Source organism: Muscardinus avellanarius, assembly GCF_963383645.1.
Source record: "Muscardinus avellanarius genome assembly, chromosome: 1".
NCBI classification, from domain to species: Eukaryota; Metazoa; Chordata; class Mammalia; order Rodentia; family Gliridae; genus Muscardinus; species Muscardinus avellanarius.
This window is the reverse complement of record NC_137786.1, coordinates 33,870,453-33,894,140: the sequence shown is the minus strand read 5'-3', so window position 1 is coordinate 33,894,140 and position 23,688 is coordinate 33,870,453. Positions and strand designations below refer to the sequence as shown.

The 23,688-nt window shown below is 43.0% G+C and overlaps 1 protein-coding gene across 5 annotated transcripts in view; it reads right to left on the bottom strand.

Annotated features, from left to right (window-relative positions):
• EGFLAM (EGF like, fibronectin type III and laminin G domains) overlaps nucleotides 1-23,688 on the bottom strand; it is a gene marked incomplete at both ends in the record, with an annotated part of 177,362 nt that overhangs the window by 45,394 nt on the left and 108,280 nt on the right. For all 5 annotated transcript variants that reach the window (XM_080694810.1, XM_080694811.1, XM_080694812.1 and 2 more), the window contains 5 exons: nucleotides 530-674; nucleotides 3,527-3,627; nucleotides 4,954-5,054; nucleotides 5,993-6,308; nucleotides 6,872-6,987. In XM_080694810.1, the coding sequence (XP_080550936.1) occupies nucleotides 530-674; nucleotides 3,527-3,627; nucleotides 4,954-5,054; nucleotides 5,993-6,308; nucleotides 6,872-6,987 (779 nt within the window). The remainder of the gene's footprint in view (nucleotides 1-529; nucleotides 675-3,526; nucleotides 3,628-4,953; nucleotides 5,055-5,992; nucleotides 6,309-6,871; nucleotides 6,988-23,688) is intronic.

Below are 23,688 nucleotides of genomic sequence, written 5' to 3'. Positions count from 1 at the left end.
ATTGACTGAGTAACGCAACAGTTAAGTCATTTTACCACTTCCTATCATGATGGCCCCCAAAAGGTAGATGAACAATGATCCCTGAATATTACACCAAGAGAATCTTCTGGGCCTATTTTCTAAAGTCCCAGGATTGCACCATTCTTGCCTGAAAAGCAAGCTTTGTGTTTGACACTGATGAGGGCTTCTGCTCTTCCAACACAAGCCTTCCTCTACTGCTGGCTTTGATGTCCTTGTGGAAAGAGAACATGTTCCTTGCGCACAAGACATGTCCCTTTGCACCCGACAGCAATGATGCTTGCAAGTTGTTCCACAGTATGTGTGAGACAGAGGTGTGTCTGACAGCCCACCTGGAGTGGCAAGACCCAGCAGAGGCGTATGAGACTCAGCTGCATGGGCTCACTATGAAAGATGGGCCTCCTGGCCTGCCCAGGACTTGCATCCCCTTGACCCTGCCTGTGCCTCTGCAGTGAGCCCCTCTGGGGACACTAATGGTGGGTGGCAACTGGGAGGGGGTAGGTGGCCTCACCTGGGACTGGCCTGTCACCGGGGTGCCATTGTTCAGCTGCAGAAGCCCATTCAGCCCGTCTCTGTAGAGTGTCACCGTGTGCCATGCCCCCAGTTTGATTTTGGTCTCACTTATGATGATGGCGACCCCAGTTCCACAGTTAAACCTGTGAGGGAGGGAAAAGGAAGGAAGGTTCTTTAATCAGCCAGTTCAGTCTGATTTCATTCTTTATGTGCGTCCCTTCCAGGAGGACAGCTCTCTGCAGTCAGTTCATTCAGAGCAGTGTCTACAAACATGGACAGCTGTTGAAATCTGTGGATGGAAGAGTTAGATGCCTCTTCCCTGGGATGCACTCCGGCTATGTATTCTTTTTTTTTTCTTTTTTCTTTTTCTTTTCTTTTCTTTTTTTTTTTTTCGGTACTAGGGATAGAACCCTCAGGCATTCTAACATTTTACCTCCTAGCTGCACCCCCAGCCCTATTTTTTATTCTTTATTTTGGAACAGGGTCTCACTGAGTTGCAAAGGGCTTCGCTAACTAGTAGCTGAGGTGGTCCGCAAACTGCAATCCTCCTGTCTTAGCCTCCCAAATGCTTGGGATTACAAGCGTGCGCCACCACACTTGGCTCCTGACTATGTATTCTTAATCTGCCCATGAAACCTTTCTGCATAAGGTTTTATTAACCTCAGTGTTTCTGCAGCTCAGAAAGTGATGGGCAGCTCAGGCCCTCCCTCTCCTTCTCAGATATTGCCAGATGCTGAAAGCAGATTTGAGGTGAGAGAATTAGAATGTAAGTCACTCTACTTCCAGGGATGTCTCTGGGGACTTACCACAATTCTCAAATGACAGACTCAGTGATATTAATAAAATGTGAAAGTCCAAGCCTTCACACCGCTTTTGGCAAGCAGGCTGGTGTTGCCATCTGTGCACAGCTGGGTCCACACACTGGTGAGATTTCCACAGGGGCTCTGGCTCAGGGGGCCAGGTGTGGGAAAGAAATGGAACTTGCTAACGTGGCCGATTATTCTTGGTTTTTTTTTTTTTCCCAGTCTCCCTGTGGCTCAGGGGTACCCCACAGTCACTATGCCCAACAGGCAAAACTTTGGTGCTTGTGATTAACATCTTAAGAGCCACCTTCTGCATGGATCCTGAGATGGCTTCTGGGAAAGGGAAATGGTGTGTGTCATCCTTACTGGGGTTTGCAGCTCACGCGGCTCTCTTCTCACGGCCTGCCTCTATCTCCTGACCCTCACTAGAGTGGGATGAGGTTTAACAGGCTTCCTAGAGGGCAACATCAGAACTTCTTGGTCTGAGTGGTGGAGCGCAAGAGTTGCTGCAGGTCAAAAACTACCAGTGCTGAGCCAGGCACGGTGGTGCATGCTTGTAATCCCCGTGCTTGGGACGTGGAGATGGGAGGATTGCAGGGTTGAGGACAGCCTCAGCAAGTAGTAAGACTCTCATCAACCAAGTGAGAAACTATTTCAAAATAAAAATTAAAAACAAAATATGGCTGGGGGTGTAGCTCAGAGATAGAATGCCCCTTTGTTTCATCCCCAGTACTGCAAAATAACGTCAAAAATTGTCAGTGCCTCTGAGTGTCTATTCTATATTCCAAGTGCTAGAGCCCTGCAAAGTTAGGAAGAACCACTGTTCCATCCTGTGGCTACATCAGACTGCTAGGAAACAAGTCACTTAGCTAAGAATGGGGCCCCATTTTCTATCCAGGTTGATATGCTAAAAAAATCTTTCTCCAACTTAACCGAAAACATTTAATATGCCAAAATTATTATTATTATTGTTGTTGTTGTTGTTGTTCTGGGGATTGAACCCAGAGGCATTCTATCTCTGAGCTAAACCTCCAGTCCAATTTTATTTCTTATTTGGAAACATGGTCTAAGTTGCGGAGGGCCTAGCTCAGTTGTCGAGGCTGGCTTCAAACCTGTGATCTTCCTGTCTCAGCCTCCTAAGTACTGGGTTACAAGTGTGCACTACCACACCCAGCTTCTCAAATTATTTTTAAAAAAGACAATAACAAGAGCCAGGCATGGTGGCACATGTTTGTAATCCCAGCATTTGGGAGACTGAGACAGAAGGATCACGGTTCACGGACAGTCTCAGCTACTACTTAGTGAGGCCCTTTGCAACTCAGTGAGCCCCGGTTTCAAAAAAAAAAAAAAAAAAGGATTAAAAAAATAGGGCTGGGGGTGTAGCTCAGAGGTAGAATGCTTCTGGGTTCCATCTTCCATCCCTAGTACTGCGAATGAATGAATGAATGAATGAATGAATGAATGAACGAACAAACAGTCAACGACAGTTGCTTAGAGGCAGACACCACTCCGAGTCCCTGTGTGGATGAACTTCTTTAACACTACCACGCACTACGAGGACAAGTGGGTCTGGAGAGGTTCCACCATTTGCAAGAGGTCAGGCAGCTGGGAAACGGCGTCAATCGTATCTGAGCCAAGGAGTCATGGAGAAGGACGAGGCCAATGCCTGTCAGTCATTCACAAATACTGCTGCGAACACCTCTTCCCCTTCACAGACCTGGCCCCCAGAAGACGACGTTTGCACTAAAGGCAACTTCCAAAGCGTGCTGGGGAGAAGTGACGGAGGCAGAAGAGGCAAGCCGTGGGCTTCAGCTTCTGTGAACCCCAGCAGGCTGTGGGCTCCTCACTGCCCTCTGTGGCCATCAGCCTATTTGTCACAGGGACTAGGAGATCCCAGCCTTCTTCCCATCGCATCCACTGGTGCTCAAGAAAAGAGGGGCCCGGGCTTCTGGCTCGCTGCTTCTGCATCTCCAGAACCACTTGCACCCAGTGAATGGACAGTAGCAGGCTCTGAACCTCAAGGGCGCTCGGCATCCCGACACGCAGTGTGAAGGAAACTGGCCCATCTCATGCTCTATATCTCATTCTGTTATAGACTGGAATCCATCCTGTATGTATTTTACTCACAGCATAACAATGTAATATAACGTAGAGTAGAATTTTTAAAAATCCAGGGGTTTTGCAAGAGTTACCTGAACTGGAGGGAGCGCCGGATGATAGCCAGGGACATGAAGTCCCCCCTCCCGTGCTCGTTCTCCCCGCCGTAGAGCAGCAAGCCATCCTCCGCCTCTGCCTGGTGTTAGACAAACAAAAGCCACATGAACAATGACCACCTCCTCTTCATAAAGCACCATCTGGAGGCGCTCATGAATGCGAAACCCGAACGTTCTCCTCTACAATCCTGTTTACAGAGTGGCAAGCCTGTGGACTCTAATTAATTCCCAGGTACCCAGCCCGGTTCATTTTCATTAAACAAATGGTGGTGATATAAACAGCGTGTGAGGTGCCAGGAAGGTGGCCCCATCTCCGCCTGCTCTTTCCTCAGCTGTGTGGACCCACCCGCAGAGCCGCCAGAAAACCCATCTGCAAAGTCCCCATCACAGACGGCACGGCACTCATGCTCACCAATCTCTATTGTCACCAAAGAGCATTCTATCTTTCCTTTATTCTTTTTACTATTCTTTCCTCGGGGAGGCATGCAAATTTGCTCTTTCCTTCTATCAGGAGACCAGGACAGGTCAAAAAAATCCAGCTGAAAGCCAAGCTGGCTGTCTTAAATGAGGACAGGTTATCTCTTAGGTACTCAACACTGTGGCCATGACTTCGAGGTGAATTTGTTTGCAGACCTCCAAACCTTTTTGCTTCTTGAAAGATACCAAGAAGAATCACTGCGAGGGAGGGGGAATGGGGTGCGAATGGGGTAAGGGCTAATCGAGTGCATGTATAATGTACTGTATGCCTCTATCATCTTGTACTCCATTAAGATGTATGACTATGATGCACCAATTAAAAAATTCAAAAAATAAAAATAAAATAAAAATAAAGCAATGTTTCCATCATACACACACACACACGCACACACACACACGCACACACACACACACACACACACACACACACACACACAATCACTTTAAGCTGAAGCTGTTAACTGAACTCTGATCTGAAGCTGATTGAGACCAGAGAGTCTCTGCTGGGCTCTCACAATCTACTGGGAGCATGTAACCAGTTTTGTTTGATCAGTTACTGCCATCACCATGAGGACAGACATTGGGGCTCCCTTGGAGAGGAATTTTGGAATGGAGAATGCATTATTACTTCTGTAATCCTGGCCGGGAAAATTCATTATCATGAACGACAATGCGGGGACTCCAGCATTCTCAATGGGAACCTTCTGGCCAGTCACTTTCATGGTTTAGCAGCAGAAGAAATCCTCCTCCTCTCGCTGGTGCGCTTGAGTATTGTGATGATACACGTTTTCCTTCTATAACTGGTTTACAGACAGGCTCTGGGCCATATGTATCCTTGGTCACACCGCCTGCTTCTCTCCTCTTCTCCCCTTCCCTTTTGATGATCAAGGTATCTAATAAATGTTCAGCCGACAACGAATCCTTCTTACCCTAAATTCAAGAGTAATTTGGAATGCCTGATAGGAGTTCTTCAGAGGCTCAAATGTCATATAGGAGTGGCCAAAGAACTGAGGATACTGTATGGCAATATCTGAAAAGAAAAAAGAGCAACAAGAAATGCTGTTTCCTCATTTCTTCAAAAGCAAAGGTCAATATACACCATTGCCTAGAATATCATCAAGTAAAAATCTTTACTCATTTATGAAAATCAACTTACTATCTTTCTCTGCTTTTTTTTTTTTTTAATACCAACTATTTTCACTCATGGGGAGTTTGACTTCTGAAAGTCCTAGGAAGTTGCTAGGTTTTTGGAGGTTGGCATTTGTTTCCCTAAAAAGAAATAGATGGCTTTGAGATGACTACCATCCACTTTCCTGCTAAACATTTGGGAATTATAAACTGGCCCAGCAACTACGCTTCTTGATCCTTCTGTACATATTCTGGCTGCACTTTCTGATGCAGAGATGTGGTACTAGTAGAGCTCCACTCCCTAAAGTGCTGTCCTCATGATGTAATGAGGTTGTTCTGAAAAGACTATACTTCGGACAAACATAGGAGTACAGCTGGGTGTGGTGGCACATGCCTGTAATCTCAGTGCTTAGAAGGCTGAGACAGGAGTATTGCACAGGTTCGAAGCCAGCCTCAGCTACTTAGTGAGGCTCTCAGCAACTTAGTGAGACCCTGTTTCCAAATAAAGTATAAGATAGGTCTGGGAGTATAGCCCAGAGGTAGAGAAGCCCCTGGGTTCCACTCCCAGTAACACACACACACACACACACACACACACACACACACACACACACCACCACCACCACCACCACCACCACCACCACCTCATAGGAATTGGGCCTTATCCCAGCAGAAGCAATGGAAGTTGCTTTGCAATTTGCAATTTTCACGATGAATATATGTAACCAAGGGCTTATCTCATAAAAGAAAGTAGGAGCCCTTTTGGAATGCAGTATTGTGCTCTGGCTCTCCATGAGGCCAACCCACCGCCACCCTCTTCCCTTCTCTGGAGCACCTTACCTTCTGAGCAGCTCTCGCCACCTTTGCCCAGGTTGCAATGGCATCGTGAGCCCCCCCAGGTGTAGTCATTGACACAGAAGCTGTCAGCAGAGCAGAGGGTCTCGTCACAAGACACGTCAAAGAGCCTGGACATTATGGCCACACTGCTTTTCCTCCTGCGCTCTACTGGGGTGGGCTTGGGGACCGCTGTTGTCATAGGGAGAGATGCTGGGGTAGGCGGGGCTAGTATGGAAACAGTCTTTGGGTGAGATGGAGACATCATCTTGGTTTCCACCAAGAGCTTATTCCCTCCTTTGGTAGCAGGAAGTGGTTTAACCTAAAGTCAAAGCAAAAAAAAAGGTTTCGGCATTAAAGCAGCATGGTAACCAGGTGGCTTTGTTTATGGTTATTGTGTGACCCTTGAAAATATGACCACTGCTGATACTTTATAAACCCCTGGCATATAGATGCTCTGAGCCCAATTTATAGATGAAGAACTTGACATTTAGGGATTTTAGGTGCCTTGCCTTGTATTACTTGGGAAATCAGTGGTAAAACTAATAATTATGTGACTTATTCTTACATTTTTACAAAGATGTATTGCTTTGTCATTTCCTTATAATACCTGTTTCTACAACATTTCATTAGTGAAAAATCAAAATGTGTTTTTGCCAGACTGTGAGGTCAGCAGGCAGTGGCTATCTCAAGAACATCAGCATGCTTGGTCCTTCCCTGCTAGTTATTTATGGCTCCCTGGAGCCTCATAATCAGAGAAAACAAGTGCCGGAAGGAAATGGGCCAGTTTAAGTTTTAAGTAAAATGTTCATGGTCCATTGGTTACAGTGCCTTGTTCAGCAAAGAAATGAGTCTCTAGGGTTTCAGAGCAGAGACTACTGGTACCTCCTCAAAGGAAATGTCCAGATCAAGGTCGTCTTCCAACCCATCGTCGTCCTCACTGACTCCGGTGTCGGTGACATAACGTGGCCCATAGCGGCCACTTCCTGCTTCCTCGGGGCCTTCACACAGAAAAGCAAAACACCTCCTGTCAGCTTACGCCTTGCTCTATTTTCTACTCTAACTAGATAGACGAGGATGTATTGGAAACAAACAAGGAACTAGACACAGAAGAGGAAGCATCAATGACCGAAGAATACAAAATATATTTCCTCTCATAAGTAATCGAGGAAATGCCAACTAATACCAGAAACAGTTGCTATTTTATACTGGGTGGCAAAAACAGGAGCCAGGTAATAAAAATATTATCAAGAATGGCATCAATGAGGACCCACATATTCACATTGGACATGTAAACTGGTATATCCACTTTGCAAAACACTTAGAAATAGTCAATGTGAAGTAAAAAATGTTCATGCCTTTTGACCTGGAAAACCCCATCCCCAACTTACAAAATCTACAGAACTCTCATGTGTGTACCAAATGGTATGTGCGAAACAAGTCCATAGCATCAGAATGTGTAATAGTAAGCTAGGAGTGGTAGTGCACACCTGTAATCCTAGTACTTGGGAGGCTGAGGCAGGAGGCGCACAGATTCAAGACCAGCCTCTGCAACTTTAGGAAGACCATGTTTCCAAATTAAAAAAACAAAAACAAAACACAATAGGGCTGGGGGCATGGCTTAGAGGTAGAATGCATATGGGTTCAATCCCCAGTGCGTCCAAATGCACGCATGCGCGCACACACACACACACACACACACACACAAATTTGTAATAGTAAGAAGTAACTTCAAATTGCTATGTATAAGAACAAATACTACCCCAAGTGTCCATCAAGAAAGAATAGATAAATGAATTATATGTGTAGAATGGAATCCTACATAGCAAAGGATGGGAATTAATGAGCATTGGACATGCCTCACGTGATTGCATGCAAAAATGAAAGTTGCAAAAGAACACGCCCAGTTTGATACCATTAATATAAAAGTCAACAGCAAGCAAAACTTCATGTTACTTAGGGTTACCTATCCATGCAATTTAAATTATTCAGAAAAGTAAGACACGCCAGGCGTGGTGGCACACACTTGTAATCCCAGCATTTGGGAGGCTGAGACAGGAGGATCGTGGTTCGTAGACAGCCTCCAATATTACTTAGTGAGGCCCTTTGCAACTCAGTGAGACCCTGTTTCAAAATTAAAAATAGGGCTGGGAGTGTAGCTCGGAGGTAGAATGCCCCTGGGTTCCATCCACAGTACTAAAAACAACAGAAATAACCAACTGAGGCTGGAAGAGGGATGTGAGTGAGTATAGACAGGGGCCTCAGGGAATACTCTAGAATATTCTATTTATTATGATAAATGCTGAATGCATATGAGTGTTCATATATATATTTATATTATATTCACCCAAATAATATGATTTTATACACACACAAACATACTTTTGATTTGTGAAGTATTTCAATAAAAGTTCTTTCTTGGGAGACAACCTTTCTTTTTCTTTCTTTCTTTTTTTTTTTTTTTTTGGTAGTACTGGGAGTGGAACCCAGGGGCTTTCTACCTCTGGGCTACACTCTCAGACCTATTTTATATTTTATTTGGAAACAGGGTCTCACTAAGTTGCTGAGAGCCTCACTCAGTAGCTGAGGCTGGCTTCGAACCTGTGCGATCCTCCTGTCTCAGCCTCCCAAGAGCGGGGATTACAAGAGTGCGCCACCACGCCCGGCTGGGAGACAACCATTTCCATCCCTCTCAGCAGGACCTGGAATTCCAACTCACTGTTCTTGCTTCCCAGTGCTGGTGGGTGATGGCCCCTTAGGTGGCTTAGATGACTCCACAGCTAAATTTTGTTTTTTTGTGGTACTGGGGGTGGAAGCCAGAGACTTTACCACAGCTAAAAATGTTATGAACACAACTTTTTTAAAGTGAGTATAGAATGTGCTGTCCAAGCCAGTGATAAGACTCTCCCAGCAGCCTGTGGGTATTGTAATTAAAGTGCATAACTTATCTCTTTCTCCTTGGCACTTTGTTAATTAGGAAAAGAAAACATTAGAAAGGATGCATTTCTTAGAAGCAGAATCGTCAAAGCACAAACTGAATGCAAAACAAACTTAGAGGTTATTCCACTGTCCAAACAAATAAACAAAATGGCAAATAAAATATAATATTTTGTTCGTAGATAAAAGTATGATTTTTCTTTTATAAAAACCTATATATGTATGTTTGCTTTTATTAAAACATGACAGTTTTTCTATAATTGTGAATTTCTCCAGTGGATCAACTTGATAGAGTTGGAAATATTTCTGGTCGTGAAATCCAAATAGTTGGGAGAGCGACCCAAGCAGTGTATGATCTTGAGCAAGACACTTGCTCTCTCAGTCTCATGTGTAAACCTTTTCTGGCATTAGCATTTTGTGACCTTACTATTCATGCTGTTGACTTAGACACACTGCGGATACCTGTGACATCAGGCAAGGTTTGTAAAAAAAAAAAAAAGGAATTAGAGAAATTTATGAGATGAAGAAGAAAAAGGTTGTTTCAGCATGGAAATCACATGCTTACGGACTGTGGCTCTGTGTTCAATATTCAAAGCCTTTTATGAGACATGGTCTAGCCTCAACTGTAAACTCTCAGAATCCATCTTCTTTCAACAGGACCAGGTGGTACCTTCTCTTAACAGCTCTTTACATTGATGGGGAGGATCCTGAAGTTCCCATCATGAGGAGAGAGTTTCCCTGAGTACGGTTGGGTTCTTGTGCCCTTTTCTTCCATGAATAGGTGGAGACAGTATATATTTTTTGTATATAGGCGGAAGCACTTGAAACAGCCACGTTTCTGAACTGAGGGAAACTAATCTATCAAAGGACCTAGGGAAATTTGGGATAAATTTAGTCCCTCTGCCTTCTTCCTCCATCTAGACTAGAGTAAATCAGTGACCTGGTGGGTGTGACAAAAGTCACACCCAGACACGATCTTCACTTGTACATGGAAGAACAGGGAACAAGAACCCAACCGTACATCCACAATGATTCTTCTTTCAAATTTTTGGATACACCATGATTTCTTTTGCCTCAAGATTTGCATCTGCTGGTTCCTACTCTTGGAATCTTATCTGTCCCTTTATCTTTTTAATTCTTTAATATCTCTGTTTAAAACCATTTTCTTAAGGATGTCTTCTATGCTCCAGATAAGGTCAGATTCCTTCTTATATGTTTCTGTGTTTCTTTCCTTTGCAGAAAGCCCCTGGGTTCAATGGCCCAGAAACACACACACACACACACACACACACACACACACACACACCAGATAATTAAATCATTTCTGAACAGCTGGTATTAGGTCTTCAGTGTTACATATATAGTACACAGCCACCATGTATCTGTTAAATAAGTGGGTGAATGAATAAGGAAATAAGTGTTCTTCGTAGGAGCTAAATCTTGCAGGGTGCTCTTTACATGGCTAACTTAATTGTTTGAGAGATGATAGTTTTAATCTGGTAGTTGCTCTAAGTATCTCCTTCCTTCCTTCCTTCCACCATGTTTGCCTTTTCCTTTTTTCTCCTCCTCCTTTTCCCTTTTTCTCCTCCTCCTCTTCCTCCTCCTCCTCCTCCTCCTCCTCCTCCTCCTCCTCCTCCTTCTTCTTCTTTCTTCTTTTGATTGAACCCAGTAGCCTTCTACCTCTGAGCTACAAACCCAGCCCTATTTTTTATTCTTTATTTTGAAATACGGTCTCACTAAATTACAGAGGGCCCTACTAAGTAATTGAGGCTGGCCAGCAACCTGTGATCCTCCTGTCTCAGCCTCCCAAGTACTGAAATTATAAGCATGTACTACCATGTCTGGCAGGTCCATCCTTTTCACTAGTGTGGTAGCAACTGTAAACTGACTATTAACAACTAAAACCTGATGCCAAGAGTTCAGGAAGACATGGCTTTAAAAGCAATTTCTCTCTGTGTCTCTGTCTTTCTCCTTTCTTCTGTGGGAAAAATTGACAGTATACACCAACTATTTTTTTGAATTTTAATTATTTGATTTTTCATTTTTTATATATATTTCTTTTTTTATTTATAAGTGGAACATATTGAAAATGGTGTACATTTAGATTGTGCTTCATGCCCTTCCCCCATTTCCCTTCCCCCCTCCCAATGAAGAGTGTCCAGGTTAACCATGTTATATTTATACTATTACACATATTCATATGTAGCTCCTCCATTGAACAAACTCAGCTTTCTTCCTCTCCTATCCTTCCATTCAAGCTTTACATCAACTATTTTAGACATTTAATTTTATAATTTTCCTAAGAGAAATTTATACTAAGAAAATAGATGCGTAAAAATGTTCCTCATCATTTAAAAATCTTTAAAAAAAGGAATGTGATGTGTTCATACAATACTTTAATGTTTGGAAGGAATGTAAGTCATTGGTCTTCACAGGATGATAGGGGTGGCAGCAGATTAGACTGGGTTGATTAATCGATTTTTAAAAAGTGGGTACAGTGAATGTAGACAACTGTTATACTTGTTTATGTTTATGTGCTGGGGACTGAACCCAAGAGTATTCTGTCTCTGAGCTACCCTTCCCAGCCCTATTATATTTTTTATTTGGAAACAGGGTCTAGCTAAGTTGCTGAGAGTGGTGCATCCAACCTGCTCACTCTAAGAGAGGGCCCGGTTAACATCTTGCATTAGTGAGTCTGACACTAACCTGGGGAGACTAGAGCTGCAGGCTGGGACTGCAGCAGTTTAATGCATTGCTGACTGGAACAGATAGTGATTGGACAGCTCAGCTAGACCCTCCCAATTAGACTGCATTCCCACCTTCACCGGGAGGGTGAAGACAGGGGGATGCGGCCTGTCAGTGGCTCACAATCCAGTGGGAAGGGAGACTACTCTCAAGGGACTGTCCTGGGCGGGGGAGAACGCCAGCGTCTGCGGGCTGGCTGAGATCCTTAAGTCTTCACATGAGCACCACCTGTGGTTCAGGTCTCTAGATATTCTGATGGGCAAACCATTCAAGCCAGAGACACACCCGCATCCCTCTTTTGTCCCTGGTGACAAAGTGCTAAAACAGGTGCTAACACAAAATTCCATAGTCAACTAAATGTTCAATACTATGAGTGAAACAAAGACACGATCGATCACAAAGCCTGAGAGTTTATCACTAACAGATCTTTAAGGATCTACTGAAAAATATGCTTCAAGAAGACAAGAGTCAGATGCAAAGAAGAGTGGGCAAAGAAAGTAGTAATGTATGAACACATCTAAAAAGCATTACAGTTTTGTTTTGTTTTACTGTGGTACTAGAGAATTATCCCAGGTGCATTCTATCTCTGAATAATATACCCCCAACCCTCTTTTTTTATTTTGTTTTGAGAAAAAATGTTTCACTAGGTTGCTTAGTCTTGCAACATTGCTGAGGATGTCCTCAAACCTGTGATCCTCCTGTCTCAGCCTCTCAAGTACTGGTATACAGGTGTGTGTAACACCTGGCTGTGTTACCGTTTTTAAGAAAGTCTAAATATGTGGCTAAGAGTTGGAACAAAAATACTGCAAAGTTACATGTAAGACAAGAAGAAATTGAATTGAAGCTCTTTTATTGTTTGAAGGAGAATAATAGATGTTGATTACCTTTTGACTATCAAAATTTGAAAGTTACTTTATAAATAGTAAATAAAGAACATATAATTTCATCTCAAGAGAAGAAACTAATAATAAATAAGTAAATAATCCTATAGAAAATAGAAAAAGAATAGAAAAAATCTTTCCCTTCAAATAAAAATAGAAGTAGCAGAGTAAATAAAAACAGGATTATGGAAAAATAAAACATGATAACAATTATAATAACTATAAATGTAATAAACTTGTTTTTTAAGATAGTACTTGTCAGATTGAATTTTTAAAATTTCAGCCACATGTTGCTAAAAATCTAATGTACCTAAAACATAAGACAACAGAAAGATAAAAAAATGAAGGAATGTAACAGATATTCCAGGCAACAGTTAAGAAAAAGCTACTGTATTTATATCACTATTGAGCAATGTAACGCTTAGGGGAAAAAAGGAGAAGCATCATTAATGATAAAGATGGTTATTAAATAATGATTAAAAGAACCAGCAGGAATGTAAAATGAGTCTAAACTTTATGCAAATAATATTACAACTTCATATATATATAAAATTTTTAATTCAACTCTCTTAATAATTCATAGGCCAAGTTGACAAAATACTAGTTAGGATATGTAAGATTTAAACAATATTTTAAAACGTGATAAAAAATGTAAGTAGATTTCAAATATAAGGAACTTGGGAATAAATTTAATAAAAACTATGAATAATCTCTATAGAGAAATTATTAAATTGCACTAAAAGACTTTGAAGATGAAAATGAGATATAACGTGATCATGGTTTGGATGATTCTACATAAAGGCGTCGATTTCTCCAAAATTAATTTATAAGTTCAATATAATCATAATTTAAAAAATTCAATAGAAGTCTGATTTCTGAAGTCCCGGCACGGTTTTTCATGAAATTGAAAACACAGTTCTAAAATTTGTATTGAAGAAAAAAGATCAAGCAAAAATGAGGCAATTGTGCAGAGAGGACAAGGTGAACTGGAATAACCTGTGGTATATTGTGACCTCATAAATCTGTGTAAGTTAAGGCTTTGTGCTTGGAGTAGGGATAAAGAGACTGGAGGAGTACAGAAGTCAGAAACAAATTCAGAAATGTCTGTCATTCTAACACATCAGAAAGACATCACCAGAAAGCAAAGGTCAGCCGGGCGTGGTGGCGCACGCTTGTAATCCCAGCATTCGGGAGGCTGAGACCAGAGGATCACGGTTCGCGGACAGCCTCAGCTACTTAGCGAGTCCCTCTGCAACTCAGTGAGACCCGGTTTCAAAATAAAGAATAAAAAATAGGGCAGGGGGTGTAGCTCAGAGGTGGGATGCCCCTGGGTTCCATCCCCAGACCTGCAAAAAAAAAAAGAAAAGGAAAGAAAGCAGTGGTCAGCCAGGCACAGTGGCGCCTGCTTATAATTCCAGTACTAGGGAGACTGAGACAGGAGGATCCGGGTTCGCGGACAGCTTTAGCCACTTAGTGAAGCCCTCTGCAACTCAGTGAGACCCTGTTTCAAAATAAAGAATAAAAAATAGGGCTGGTGATGTTGCTCAGAGATAGAATGCTCCTGGGTCTATCTCCAGTAACACACACACACACACACACACACACACACACACACACACACACATTGGTTCCAGTATCCTCAGATTTTGGTATTTATGGATGCTTAAGTACTTAACATAAAATGATGTAATATTTACATATAACCAATGTATATCCTTTTGTATAGTTTAAATCAAATAATCTCTAGATACCTATAATTAAGATGTAAGTGCTATGTAAATTGTTGCTATACAGTATTGTTTAGAGAGCAATGTAAATAAAAGTCTTTACATGTTCAGTACAGACACAATTTTTTCCAAATATTTTTATCTGTGGTTGGAGGATCCGTGGGGTCTCAGGACCAACTGTATAGTTAAACGTCTTGAGTAAATTCACATTCTAACTATCTGTGTGGCCGTGTGTGGTGGCGCACACTTGTAATTCCAGCATTTGGGAAGCTGAGACAGGTTCAAGAACCTGAGATCATGGTTCAAAAATAGCCTCAGCTACTACTTAGTGAGGCCTTTTGCAACTCAGTGAGACCCTGTTTCAAAATAAAGAATAAAGCCGGGCGTGGTGGCACACGCTTGTAATCCCTGCGCTTGGGAGGCGGAGACAGGAGGATCGCGCAGGTTCGAAGCCAGCCGCGGGCGCTGGCTTAGGAGACCCTGTTTCCAAATAAAAATGTAAAAATAGGTCTGGGAGTGTAGCCCGGAGGTAGAAGGGCTTCCAGGAACCCCAGTACCACCAAAAAACAAAACAAAATAAAGAATAAAAAGTAGAGCTGGGGGTGTAGCTCGAAGGTAGAATGCCCCTGGGTTCCATCCCCAGTACCGTGCAAAAAAAAAAAAAAAAAAAAAAAAAAAAATCTGTGTGGTTCTAATAGACCAGTAGTTTGATTGTCAGGGGAACAGGTCAGTGGTGACCAGGCTAGCAGCCCTCAGTGAAGAAAAGCCCTCTTATTTTGTGTGGATGCAAGCCGAGCCGGTCTTCTAGCCTGGAAGTCCTGCTCTGACCCACGATCACACCAACAGTAATTGAAAACCTCAGTGATCCTCTGACAGGAGCAAGCCAGCCTCACTCTGAGTCATGAGATTAATTTGGGCCCAATAAATCTTTTCAAATGAATAAAAACGAGTAATCTGCCGGGCATGGTGGCGCACGCTTGTAATCCCCATGCTTGGGAGGCGGAGACAGGAGGATTGAGCAGGTTCAAAGCCAGCCTTGCGCGCTGGCTTAGGAGACCCTGTTTCCAATAAAAATGTAAATATAGGTCTGGGAGTGTAGCCCGGAGGTAGAAGGGCTTCCAGGAACCCCAGTACCACCAAAAAAAAAAAAAAAAAAAACCAAAAACCACCACCACCACCACCAACAAAACGAGTAATCTGTTCTCATTTTCAAATAACTATTGATTTTCAAATAACTATTGGCATATTGATTAAAGCAAGATGTGAGAGAGAGAGAGAGAGAGAGAGAGAGAGAGAGAGAAAGAAGAAGAAGAAGAAGAAGAAGAAGAAGGAGGAGGAGGAGGAGGAGGAGGAGGAGGAGGAGGAGGAGGAGGAGGAGGAGGAGCTAGGGGTGCAGCTGAGTGTGTGTAGGCACTGATGCACCACAAAACCAGTCTCCATCAGAGAGAAAATGCGAACTGCTAAAACTGAGAAGTTGCATCTGAATAACAGGTGGTATTGTGGGATTATGGGCTGGTCAACAGATTGCTTTCTTTATCTTATTTGTTAATTTAATTTATTTTATTTTTGGTATTGAGGATTGAACCCAGAGGCAATTTACCTTCAAGCTATATCCCAGCCCTTTTTTCATTTTGGGAACAAGGTCTCAGTAGATTGTTGGCAGTCTCCCTATGTTGCTGAGACTGGCCTTGAATCTGCAATCTTCATGTCCCAGCCTCCCAACTACAGGTCTTATGGGCGTGCGCCACCATGCCCTACACCAGGTTGCTTTCTACTGAGTTTCTGCAGTGCTTTGGAACTCATAGCTTGAGAAAAGCCATTAGTCAAATATCAGCATGCAGACTGGGTTTCTACCTTCTTCCTCTATGCCTTCTGTACTTTTTGGCATCAAGAAGACCTCTCTCAATACTCAACTCAGAAGATCTTTGACCTGGATTCTCCAGTTCCTAATCTTTATCTCTTAGGGGAAATCCCTCTTAACTTTCACCAGCTACCCTAAAGGCTGCCTCATCGTTCCATCTTTGCTAAGCTGCCTCCTGGTCCCCACAAAGTCAACTGCTCCTCCCTCTGTGAGGCTGAGCGCTTTGTTGGGGGAGGGAGAGGAAATGTTTCAGTTCTCTTAAAAAGTCATTTGGCAAAAATAATATGTGTGACCTCAATGTTGGTTGACTTTCCTGTCCAACTTTCCTTTCCATTTTATTTATTATTTATTTATTGGTACTGGGGATTGAACCCAAGGACATGTATCTCTGAGCCGCATCCCCCTCCCCATTTTATTTTTTTATTTTGAAACAGGGTTTCACTAGGTTGCTGAGGGCCTTGGTAAGTTGATTTAGCTGGCTGTGAACTTTCCATTCTCCCTAGCTTCACAAGTACTGGCAATTAAAGTGTGGGGCACCATTCCCAGCTCTACCATTTTATTTTGAGCAAGGAATAGGTCTCCTAATTTTACTTTTGTCCCTTCTCAATCTCAGCACTGTTGACATTTGGGGCTGGACAGCTCTTGATGGACAGCACTGGGCTCTGCCCAGTGCAGTGCAGAGGGCCACTAGAGGCCAGTCACACCTTCCCTTCAGCTCTGATAACTAAAAATATTTCTAGACATTGCCAAGTGTTGGGGGAAAAGACAAAATTACACTCTCTGCTATGGCTGAATTGCTGTCCTCTTATGCTCAAAATAATGTTGAACATTCAAGCAGCCTTTAAGATAAATAAAATCTGAAGCAAAGACCCTGTTGAGAGCTGGGATGGAATGATGCTGGGGCCCTGGTCACCAGTGTTTCTGAACCTGTTTCAGGTTTATAACCAGCTCCCTGTGGACCACTAGGTAACTGCACAGGCTATCTTCAGCCTCAGATAGGATTGTCCCTGGTGTGGCTGGGGGTATGCAGCAGGACCCAGTAGGAATTCAGGGTCAAGAAGTGGTATCTTCAATATCCAAGAAAGGAACAAGAATCCCAGGACTTCTGGATGAAAGGAGTATAAATTTGCCACCAAAGAAGCATCTCAGGACAGTGATATAGATATAGACAGTTCTCAGGACCACAGAGGTAACAGTCACACTGCTCTTAAACGGAGCCAACAGGAGCTTAATGAGAAGATAGATGAGTGAGGGGGTGCATGTCTATGACCCCTGTATTTGAGAGTTTGAAACAGGAGGATCACAGGTTCAAGGCCAGTTTCAGCAAGACTCTGTTTCAAAATAAAAAAAGAAGAGAGAAGAGGGAAATTTCTCAATGTACATGATGTACATTCACAAACATGTCAATCACTAAGCCTAACATGAGGAGGGGGGGAAGGAACGGGGTGAGAATTGGGGAAGGGCTAAAGGAGTGATGTGTGTGTGTATGACTCTATTATCTTGTACCCCATGCTGGAGAATTGTGGTTTGTGGCCAGCCTCAGCTACTTAGTGAGGCCCTTTGCAAACCAGTGAGACCCTGTTTCAAAATAAAGATTAAATAAGGGAGGGGGAGGGAATGGGATGGGGATTGGAAAAAGGCTAATTGGGTGATGTGTGCTTATATATCCTTACAGGTTTTGTATTCCAGTGAGATATTTTACTACAATGCACCAATAAAAATATATTTAAAAAATAGGGCTGGGAGTGTAGCTTGGAGGTAGAATGCCCTGGGTTCAATCCCCAGTACCAAACAAGTGAATAAACAAGATATTAGGGGTCAGATGGTGAGAAGTGACATAAGTGTTACACAGGGAGGTCCAATCAGACATCAAGGGATGGGGCTCTGCAACAGAGGGAAGTGCAGGACATGTCCAAGGAGTCCATGAATCTAGCTCTCGTGATGACAGTGTGATCTGCAGCTAGAAACATAATCTGGGGTGTCTCAGTTTCTTGTCTGAATTCTGTGAAAGTCTAGGTCCTGCTACCTGCTAGCCTGGTTTTCTTCCTTTGCATATCTATATAAAATTGCTCCCCTCCTGGTTTCCCTTCTTTGCCACTGATTTTCAAACCTCAGCCACACTGATCTGGTTTAAAGTAGAGGTCAGATCATGTTGTTCGGCTGCTCAAAACCTCAAAATATTTGTCTCTAATTTACAGTGAAATCCCAGGTCCCCGCGCGGTTTGATACAATCTGGCCCCTCGCCCAAAGCTAACTTGCCAACCTGGTTTTCTATCACTCTCCTCCCCACTTACCTACCACCTGTCCTGTGAACTTCTTTACTATTCCTAAAATATCCGGAGCCCATGCTCACCCAGGACCTTTGCACATACTGCTTGCTCCCTCCATAGGAGGCACTCTACTTGGTGCTCTGTTTTTTTTTTTTTTTTAAATAAGACTTCCTTCATAGCCTTACCCAGCAGCTCCTCTCGGGTCCTCCATGCTTTCTTACTCCTTTGCTTTTCCCCTAGTGATTACTTTTAGAGACATTATATTCCCTAAGTAATATAATGTGATACATATTTAATTAATTAATTAATTTATTTATTTATACAGTACTGGGGATGGAACCCAGGGCATTCTACCTCTGAACTACACCTCCAGCCGTACTTTTTATTCTTCATTTTGAAATAGGGTCTGACTGAGTTTCAATGGGCCTCACTAAGTAGCTGAGGCTGTCCATGAACCACGATCCTCCTGTCTCAGGCTCTCAAGTGCTGGGATTACAAGCCTGCGTCACCACGCCCGACTCATATCTACTTTATTATTTACTTCCTGACTGAGACAGATTCTTCCACATATCCGAGGGAAGGGAGCTGGAGCTGGCTGTCTTGTTTACTCCTAATACCCCACCATCTAGAAATTGCCTGACATAAACAGGCAGTAGGTCCACATTTTTAGAATTGTGTGAATGGGTGTTTAAACCAGTAAAATAATCACTGTCGGCTCAGAAATTTGATTCTTGACTTTCTTGAGTATTACCACTAGAACAGATAAATTTTGGCATTGATTTATAAAGAAAAATGAAAGACGGGTCTGCCCTAACTTTAAGTTGTTTGTAGCTCTTCTCACCTCTTATTTTCATTGTCTTAATTCTTTCTGAATTTGGCAATCTTTAACTCTATTTTATTTTTAAAAATAAGTTTCTCTGTGTATCATTGGGGCACAGCATTAGGTCATTTGGGCCTTAGGTCATTGAAGAGTTTGGTTTTTTTTCCCCTTGATTTTTTGTTTTTCCCTTTGGATTGCCATAACTAAGATAAAATCGCTTCCCTTTCCTATTTTGGCTGGGACTAGTTAACCATTGAAGAAGTCCACCATTCAGGGATGATAAAGGGACTCCTTTATTTTGCCCTCATCTCAATTCAAATGTCTCTGGATTGATGCTAATGGGTCTTCCTGCTCTGAAGGGCTATGAACTGTCGCCATCTACTGGAAGACTTGCAAACTACCACCTTCTGCTGGGTGACTGTTCCCCCTGAACTACTTAACATTGGTCATCCCCTAAGGCCTGCGAGCCTCAGCATCCTCTGTTGGCCTCTGGAATCCCTTTATGACCCCATGATCAAAACCTCTGGTGGGAGGAGTGTTCCACGGGACCAAAATGGAGATACAGTGACACTCTTAAATATGGAAGATGCTAGGGTTGCTGTTCATTGGCAGCACTAGTTCACCTTCTAAGACAAACCTCTGGGTCTCCACAGTCGTGGGAACCAGAAGCTGTGACCACCAAAAAATTCCAACAGGCGGCTCCAACTTAAAGGTAGGTTCTTAACATTAGGCATTAGTAAGAGATTATCTAGCATGGCTTATTAGTTAAATTGGTGAACTCGCAGGTTAGAGACTTGGATTTCAAATACCATTTATATTTTGATGATTGGCTGCCCACATTAGTCCATCCATCTTTCTTTCTTTCTTTTTGTGGTACTGGGGATGGAACCCAGGGGAATTCTACCTCCAAGCTACTCCAGCCCTATGATTTTTTTTTTTTTTTTTTTTTTTTTTTTTTTTTTTTTTTTGGTGGTTCTAGGATTCCTGGAAGCCTTTCTACCTCCGGGCTCCACTCCCAGACCTATTTTTATATTTTTATTTGGAAACAGGGTCTCCTAAGCCAATGTGCGTGGCTGGCTTCGAACCTGCACAATCCTCCTGTCTCTGCCTCCCAAGCGCGGGGATTACAAGCATGCGCCACCACGCCCGGCCAGCCCTATGTTTTTTTTAAATTCTTTATTTTGAAACAGGGTCTCAGTGAGTTGCAAAGAGCCTCACTAAGTATTAGCTGAGGCTGGCTACGAACCACGATCCTCCTGTCTCAGCCTCCCACATGCTGGGATTACAAGCGTGTGCCACCATGCCCGACTGGAACTTATTCTTAAGAAAGAAGGACTTCTACTAACTTCCAGAAAGAGATAGGAAAAGGTCATCGCCAAACTGAATTATCTTCCACGATCAAGTGACTTTGAGACATCTGCTGAGTTTCCTCAATTGCAAGTGTAGAGGTAGCTCCTCTCCAGCCCTGTGAGTGCACAGAGCCTCAGTCCACGCAGATTTGACTGTGAGGCCCCATTGTTACTCTGTTGAAGGCACTGAGCCAAATACACAAAGATAGAAGAGATGTCTCTGCCCTACATTCATAAGAATGAAAGACAAAAAAAAAAAATTTAAAGAGGAGAGGTCCTTATGCTTGGAATCCATCTATTAGGCACCATTTTTTCATTCTTAGAGGATCTTATTTCTTCTTGTGATGGGTTCCTTCCCTCTGTTCTCCCTGGCCCACCCTCTGCTGTGTCCACCTGCCCTGTGTCCTGGGAGGCTGACTTGTCCTGCTTCTAGTCCTGTGCTGCCCTAGGGAAGCTCCCGCAGGAGAGAACATTTATTCCCCCAGGTTCTTCCTAAGAGGTTGTCTTGGGGCAGCCACATGGGTTACAACTGAAGTGTCAAGAGCTTGCCAGACGGGCCCCCCAGTCTGTCCACAAGCTTAGTTTCCTTGTGTCTGCCCTGCCTGAGATCTTGCAAACAGTTCCTGCGTAGACCTTGCTCAAATCACCCAATCCTGTTGGCTTCTACTTCCTGCTTAGCAGCTTCATAATACCAAAGATTAAGAGAGAGTCCTCTTTTCTCTCGCAGTGGTTTCTTATTTCTTACATATTTGTACCTGTTTTGTCTCATACTTGGCCGGATAATCAGATGAGCTCCAGCAGACTCGGAGAGCACACTGTCTCCCTCCTCCGTGTCTGTCACTGCATGTCTGGTTCCATGCACCTCTCTTTGTGCTAAACCACAGTTGTGGTCCCACTGGCTCATCATGGAACCGAAGTGATTCAGGAATCCAGAGTCTAAGAGACTTCCGGGAAGATGGCGGCCGAGAAAAGCGGGGCTTAAGAGTCCCGCTAACAACCAATCTCCATTACCACAAAAAGAGCGCCTTTCATAGCCAGAAAACACCATCACCAGAAAAACAAAAAAACCACCAGGCTCCAGAGAGAAAGCGGACTGAGAACAGAGCTCAGGGCCACAGAGGAGACACACGCGCCCGAGGACGCGGCAGCAGCGCCATACTGCCGGCGGCAGCGGCGAACTCAGCGGACGGCTACAGCAAGCCGAGGTGAGCCGATGCGGAACAGCCAGGCGGGATCTTTCGGCGCAGACAGCATTTAAAGCTCCCAGTGGCTGAGCTCAGCACACGCTGCAGGGATTCAGAGTGGAAATCAAAACCAGAGAAGAAAAAATACGCCAGCCTCATGGCCGAGGGCGTGGCAGAGGCGCCATATTGCCACCGGCGGCGGCAGCAGCAGTGAATTCACCGAGTCCAGTACAGCTACATCTACGTACTCAAGAACAGTAAGTCAAATTGTGGGCCACAGAGGAGAAATCCCAGTATTGTGCCTCGTGGGACTTGACCCAGTGAGGGATTGGTGGTGGCAGAGATATCACACCATAGGAGAGCGTGCAACCTGGCACCCCCCATAGTTTAAAGCAGCCTCTATCGATTCCCTGGGTCGGAGACTCTGTGATACAACCCAGTAAAGGAGTAGTAGGGTCTGAGATAATACAGACTCGAGATCCAGAGCACCTTAAGTGAAGCCATAGTGACCCAAGGGAAGAACCCAGAGAAGGCACAAACCTCCGAAATCATGGGAAAGAGGAATAACACTGAAGTAATGAATGTGCACAACCCCACAACATCAGAACCTGATAAAACAGAAAATCAGAGATTTCTAGAAGAGCAAATCAGGAAAATAACTGTAGAAATAATAGAGGTGCTTCGAAAAGAACTCAGAGAGAGCCAAAAAGAGGTAAAGGATGCAATTAATGAAGTAAAGGCCTCAATTCAAAGCACAAACAACCGATTAGACCACATGGAGAACAGAATCTCGCTCTTAAAAGATGAGCAATCCAAAAATGAATGCATAGTTTCTAATCTAGAAAAAGATATCCAACAGCAGGAATCTGACATTGAAGAAATATGGGCCCATCTTAAGAGAGCTAACCTAAGAATAATTGGAATAGAGGAGGGAAAAGAAAGTGATACCAAAGGGATCAACAATCTCTTCAAGGAAGTAATAGCAGAAAATTTTCCAAATATAGAGCAAGAGGTTGATACACAGATCCAGGAAACTTATAGAACTCCCTTTAGACAGGATCCGAGAAGAGGATCCCCACGCCACATAATTGTCAAAATGACCAATGTGGAAGCCAAGCAGAGAATCTTAAAGGCAACAAAAACAAAGGGCCAAGTGACATTCAGAGGCAAATCAATTAGAATCACTCCAGACTTCCCAAACCAAGTCATGAGAGCCAGAAGGGCTTGGAGTAACATATTCCAAACTCTGAAAGAAAACAACTTCCAGCCAAAAATTTCCTATCCAGCAAAACTTTCTATCAAATTAGATGGAGAAATAAGAAGCTTCCATGACAAACAGAAACTGAAGGAATTTATGTCTTCAAAACCAGCGCTAGAGAAAATACTCAAAGAGATTAACTACAAAGAAGAAATAGGTAACACTCACCAGAACCAGAGAAACAAGAGTTTCCATCCAACAGACAACTAAGATTGGTTATCTGTGGAGATTCATTACTTATGTTAGTCTTTTACCTATCTCTAAATGGTATTGTTTGCCTTTATTGTTGTTAATTTTTAGGATTTCTAGTTGGAATATTAATATACCTTCAGATATAGCATTTGGAAATATTTTATCCAATTCTATTAGTAACTTTTAACTCTGTTTACATTGTCTTTGGATATACAATATTTTCTTTTATTTTTTAGGGAGTTTGTATATTCTTCTGTTGCCTGTGCCATTGAAATCATATCCAAGAAATCACTGCCAATTTCAATGTTGTGAGGTTTTATGACCCAGATTTTCTCCTAAAAGTTTATAGTCTTAAGATTTATATTTAGGTCTTTTATCTAGTTTGAGTTAATACTTGTATGTGGGATTAGGTAAGGGTCCAATTTTATTCTTTTCCATGTAATTATTATTTTTCAACAATATTTAGTTAAAAGATTAT